Source organism: Tursiops truncatus, chromosome 1, assembly GCF_011762595.2.
Source record: "Tursiops truncatus isolate mTurTru1 chromosome 1, mTurTru1.mat.Y, whole genome shotgun sequence".
NCBI lineage: Eukaryota > Metazoa > Chordata > Mammalia > Artiodactyla > Delphinidae > Tursiops > Tursiops truncatus.
In genome coordinates this window covers 183,320,651-183,325,677 of record NC_047034.1, presented here as the reverse complement: position 1 = coordinate 183,325,677, position 5,027 = coordinate 183,320,651, and the positions used below count along the sequence as shown (strand labels likewise).

General features: G+C 68.7%; 1 protein-coding gene across 5 annotated transcripts; it reads right to left on the bottom strand.

The window, feature by feature from the left end:
- On the bottom strand, positions 1 to 4,397 carry MXRA8 (matrix remodeling associated 8). Of its 5 annotated transcripts, none has more exons than XM_033845576.2 (10): positions 4,267 to 4,397; positions 3,213 to 3,236; positions 2,809 to 3,114; positions 2,608 to 2,709; positions 2,015 to 2,494; positions 1,724 to 1,882; positions 1,456 to 1,492; positions 1,299 to 1,375; positions 1,125 to 1,205; positions 1 to 945 (listed from the first exon to the last, which is right to left on the bottom strand). In XM_033845576.2, exons 1-10 carry the CDS (start codon positions 4,313 to 4,315, stop codon positions 878 to 880), a joined length of 1,383 nt encoding a protein of 460 aa, XP_033701467.1. In that variant the 5' UTR covers positions 4,316 to 4,397; the 3' UTR covers positions 1 to 877. The 5 variants fall into 5 exon arrangements, with proteins under 5 accessions (XP_033701467.1, XP_033701471.1, XP_033701463.1 ...); XM_033845580.2 differs by having other exon boundaries at positions 1 to 948; positions 2,024 to 2,494; XM_033845572.2 differs by having other exon boundaries at positions 1 to 948; positions 4,267 to 4,396.
- Positions 4,398 to 5,027: the final 630 nt, after the last annotated feature.

Here is a 5,027-nt window from a genome sequence, read left to right as displayed (position 1 = left end):
TAAAATCAGATGTGGTCTTTATTGAGATGATAGCGATTCCCCAGGATGAGCAAATGTGGGGTGTCGGGAGTGGCAGCACCAGCCACTCTAAGACCATCCTCACCGCCCCCCCCGCCCCCCGTCCTCAGCCAAAACGCAGTCCAATGAGGCCTCAGCCTGGACTCCAGCCCAAGGAGGGGCCGAGGGAAGGGAGTCAGGCTCGGAAGTCACATGGAGCCTAGTGACTGTCAAGGCAGCTTGCTGGAAACAGGGCCGAAGCAGGGTGGGAAGCAGAGAGGGGGCCCCAGGAGGCCGGAGGCAGCGCAGAGGGACACTAGCCCCGGGCCTGGAGTGCGCGGTCCTCGGGTTACCATGAAGAGCCCAAGACAGCCTGGCAGCGAAACTCGGGGTGCCGTCGAGGGGAGCTGGCAGGCAGCTCCCCTAAGGACAGGGCAAGGAAGGGGTGGGAGTGCCAGGCCTGAGGCTGACCCCAGCTCCAAGGATCCCCACTGAGCCCCCTCACGGCCCTCTCCCTGCAGAGGTGGGGCTCCCAGCCCCCAGTGGGCAGAGGCCAGGAGAGCCTGAGAGACTGGTGAACATCAGCGGGGTCGTGGCCATGCGAGGAGGGAAGAGCACCGGCCGAGGGCTGCGGAAGGGGCCCAGCTGCAGTGCCGGCAGAGTCCTAAGGAGCCCACGATCGCAAATGAGGATCAGGTGGCCCCCAAGAGGGGTCTGGAGGCAGCCTCACCCTGCACCAGTCCAGGCCAAGTTCCAGGACAGCGGGACCAGCCGCTGGAAGGGGGGCCAGGCGAGCTGCATGGGGGTCAGGAAGAGTCTTCCGAGGTGGACAGACAAGAGCTGGCAGAGCTGCTGGCCCAGCCAGGAGCCCGGGGTCGCCTTATTTGCAGTACTCCTTCCTGAACTCTGGAAGCCAAGGGGACAGGCGGGTGTCTGCCCTCTGCCCCTCTGCTGCGGGGGAAACAGGGCAGACTACCATCAGGGCTGCCCAGGGACTTCAGGGGCACTGAGGCGGCAGGGGACTCCTGCCCGCAGGGCTGGCTGGTGCCTTGGGGCTCTGAGTGGGTGGCAAGGGATACAGCCCAGCTCTGAGATGGGCAGGGGTCTCCCCCCGCACCTCAGCTCACCTTTGTCCAAGTCGATGCTCTTGGCGGGCAGGGGGCTGTGGGACAGCCCAACCTTCTCCTTCAGGAGGTTGTTTTTGTAACCTGATGCAGGGAGAGAGCAGGGCGAGGTCTCAGAGACGTGCCTCCCTCACCCCAGGCCTGGGAGCCACAGTCTGTCCCTTTGGTCTCCCTCACCTAGTCGGATGTCCTCCCTCCTGTAAAGAGGCTGGTCGCCGGCAGCCACAGCAAACTCCACCATGTTCACGTCCTTCCTGGAAGCGGGAGGGTGGTGGGAGGTTAGAGCGGTGGGCAGGTCTGCCTGGTCCCCGGGAGAGCCGGAAGGGGCACTCACCCCTTGGACTTGGACTTCTTGTCGGAGTATTCGTAGCCTGGGGAGGGAGAGTCGTGTTGGGAGCAGCCTCCCCCTTCCCCAGCGCCCCCCCCCACCAGCCCACAGGAACCCTCGCAGCCCAGGCAACGAAGCTCATGGGGCCCTCTGCTCGGACCACTGCGCCCCAAGTTCCGCCTCCGGCCGGGAAAGGCTTCCCAGTGCTGGCCTCAGCCCCGGCGTCGCGAGTCCCCCCCCACCCCCCCCCCCCCCCCCCCCCCCCCCCGCTCACCTCCGCGGCGGCGCTGTCGGGTGGCCAGGATGACCGTGATGAGCAGCAGAATGAAGAGCAGCAGCGTGGCCAGCACGTAGCCCAGCTGCTGGAAGAAGTGGGCCCGGCCCTCGGGGACGATGACGTTGATGACGCTGCGGCCGCGCGTCAGCGTGGGGTCTGCGGGGGTCGGGCGGGGACCGTGTCAGGGAGCGCGCAGCGCGCCTACCCGGGCCGGCCTCAGCCCGCGGGGCCCTCCCCCCGCAACGCTGGAGTCCCTGATTTGGGGCCGGAGGGGGGCCACAGACGTGCCTCCTGCACCTGGGCCGGGCGCGCCGCTGTGGCTGGAACCGTTGCCCGGCGAGTCCCGCGGGGGCGGCCGGGCGGCGGGCTCGGTGACCTTCAGGTGGAAGACGCGGCGCTCGTGCAGGCCGCAGTAGTGGTGGTGCAGGTGGCAGGAGTAGGTGCCCTCGTCTGCCGGCTCCAGCGGGTCGATGCGCAGCGAGAAGTCACCGCGCGCAAAGGCGTCCGCCCCCACCGCCACGCGCTCCCGCAGGAAGGGCGGCCCGTAGGCGCGGCGCTCGCCCGACGCGTACAGGTCGAGCAGGCGGTCCGCGCGGTCGTGCGGCACCCCGGGCGGCTGCCGGTCCCAGTGCACCACCTGCTGCGCCTCCTCCAGGTGCCGGTCGGTCCACACGTGCGCGCGGTTCACGCACGTCAGCAACGCGGGCGCGCCGCGCTCCACCGCCAGCACCTCCTTCTCGCCGTCCCAGTGCGCGCCGGCGGCCCGGGCTGGGGGAGCGAGGCCGGTCAGGGACCCCGGGCCGGGAGGGTGCCCGGAGGGAGCGGGGCGGGGGGTGGGGGCAGGGGTGGGAGAGCACAGGCCGGGAGTGGGACACACTCACGGTCGTCGGTGACCTCGAGGCGCACGGCCAGGCTCTCGTAGAGGTGGCAGTAATGGTGGTGCAGGTTACAGGTGTACAGCCCCTCGTCTGTGTCCTCCACCGCTACGCACCGGGGGAACCCAGCAATGAGCTCCGCGGCCTCGCCCGCGCCCCCGCCCGCGCCCCCGCAGCCCCGCCCCCTCTCGGTCCCTCGGGCCGTACCGCGGATGAGCAGCGAGAAGTTGCCGTCCTGGAAGGCGGTGGGGGTCAGCAGCAGGCGGCCGCTGTCGCGCGGCTCGTACACGCGCTGCTCGCCCGCCGAGTACATGTCCACGAGTCGGCGCGCGGAGCCGCCGGCCGGGCCGCCACTGAGGTCCCAGTGGACCACGCGCTGGCGGTCGTGCAGCCGGTCCTGCGTCCACACCATGCGCGGGCTCTGACAGCGCAGCACGGCCCGGGCGCCGGCTGCCCAGCTCACTGCAGACTCGGACACCACGGAGCTGCCGGGGGTCGCGGGCCCGGCTGGCCCTGGTGGAGAGGGGAAGTGACCGCGGGAGGGGTGAGACCCAAGGGGACACATACAGGATGGGGCTAGCAAGGGTTCCCAGGGGAGTGTGGTCACTAACCTGAGGACAGAAGGACAGAAGAGCCTGGAAGGAGAGGAAGCAAGAGTCATACTGTGGAGGGGTCACCCACCCGAACCGGCCCCCACTTGGCTCCCTGGGCCCCTTCGGTAGTCCTTGCTGAGGTGGGTGCTAGTGACACCCTCTTAACAGGTGGAGGTAAATCCAGAGAAGCCGGGAGGGCAGAGGCGGGGGTCTCCTTCCCCCCCACCTCTCCCAGGCCCCCGCTTAATCCTCATGGCCATCTGCCCAGGCTGCGGGTGAGTGGTGGGGCCAGGCCAGCTCTGTATGTGTGCCTGTCACCAAGCGCCACATTCAGGAATGGTGGCCACCCTAAACATCACTGCAGCAAGGCCACAAGAGTACCAGCGCCTGACACCTTGGGCTGGTTTGCGGGGCTTCTGCACGTGCATATCCGGAGTGGCACCTGCCCGGGGGCCATGCCTCACAAGCCCGCCCTCCAGGGTCCTCAGACGGCTGGCGCCCCACCCAGGAGCCCCCTCGGCCTTCCCGAAGGGCAGAGGTCTGAAGCACGAGAAGGCTGGAAGTGGGGAGTGACCCCACCATCTGCCACCCCACACGCCAAATTCCTGCTCCAGAGATGTGGCCCGGTGCCCAGCCGGATGGAGGAATGTGCCGGGTCAGCAGGCCAGCCCGGCAGGGGTGGGGTGGGGGGGGGTGAGCTCCGGGGCCTGGGAGCAGACCCTGCGAGCCCCCCTCAGTCCCCCACCCACTCCCCTCCTGACAACAGAGAAGCACAGGCCTGAGGGGCGTCCCAGAGAAGTCGGGGGGCGCCAGGGAGCCCAGGAGGAGCCCCCGCCTTGGCCTCCCTCCCTGCCCGGCCCGTCTCCAGCGTCCAGTGAGGGGAAGTTCTGTGGGACCTGACGTGAGGCCTCACCACCTCCACGTCCTGGGGGCCTTCTCGTGGTGAGCAGCTCCCTCTGAGGCCCCCAGACCCACCCCTTCCCAGCTGAGGCACCCCCCCCCAACCCTGGGCTCGGGCTCAGACCCACCAGCGGCTCCCGCCCCCCGACCCCGCCCCCACACCCGAACTCACTCTGCAGAAGCACAAGTTTCCAGAGCAGGACCCGGGCCCGCAGCTCCATGGCGCCTGCCTGGCCCGCCTGGCCCGCCGGCGCTTTGTCTCACTCAGGCTCTAACTCTCCAGAAAAACAGCCCGGCCCCCTCCTCCTCCCCCTCCCCTCCCCAGCACCCGCTGTGACATCAGAGCAGACCGCCCCCTCCGCTCCTGCCCGGCCCCTTGGCCTCCCCGCCTTCCCCCGGTCCTTGGTCCTTGGCCGGCCTGGTGGGAGGTGTCAGGCCTTGGCCACTGTGTTCCCAAGGGTGAGGGGAGTCACTCTGGCTTGGGTCCTGGAGAAGGTGGCAGTAGCCCAGCCCAGAAGGGGCAGGGGGGCCTGAGGGTATGGCCCCAGATGCCTCGTGGGTGTCTGTGACATACATACAGAGCCCTTCTGGGGCCACTGCAGGTCTGGGGTTCTGGGGGGAGTATCTCCTCACCAGCATCTCTGTAAGTGAACACTGGCCAAGGCATCCCCCCACTGCAGGAGAGCAGAAAGGCATCCTGGGTCTGACCCCAAGGACCCCAGGCTGCCAGACCACCAGGTCTTCCCGTTGGCCCTGTGGTGACCCTTCGCCTCTGGGGGCTGCGTTTCCTCAACTGTGAGGTGGGGATAAGAGTCGCACGGGCCCTAGGGAGGTAGGGGGGCCCCTTCCGGAGAGCATGATGGGCACGGCTGTTCATCAGTCATCTTCAGCCAGCCAGGGGGATGAGGGGTGAGGCCCCTGAGAGCTGAGCGG

Excerpts from the sequence above, each read along its gene's own strand:
- MXRA8 (XM_033845572.2), bottom strand. The coding sequence starts at position 4,315 with ATGGAGCTGCGGGCCCGGGTCCTGCTCTGGAAACTTGTGCTTCTGCAG. Across the intron at positions 3,115-3,212 it reads TTCTGTCCTTCTGTCCTCAG|GGCCAGCCGGGCCCGCGACC; the intron begins GTTAGTGACCAC and ends CCTCTCCACCAG. Across the intron at positions 1,883-2,014 it reads GCCCGGCCCAGGTGCAGGAG|ACCCCACGCTGACGCGCGGC; the intron begins GCACGTCTGTGG and ends CGACCCCCGCAG.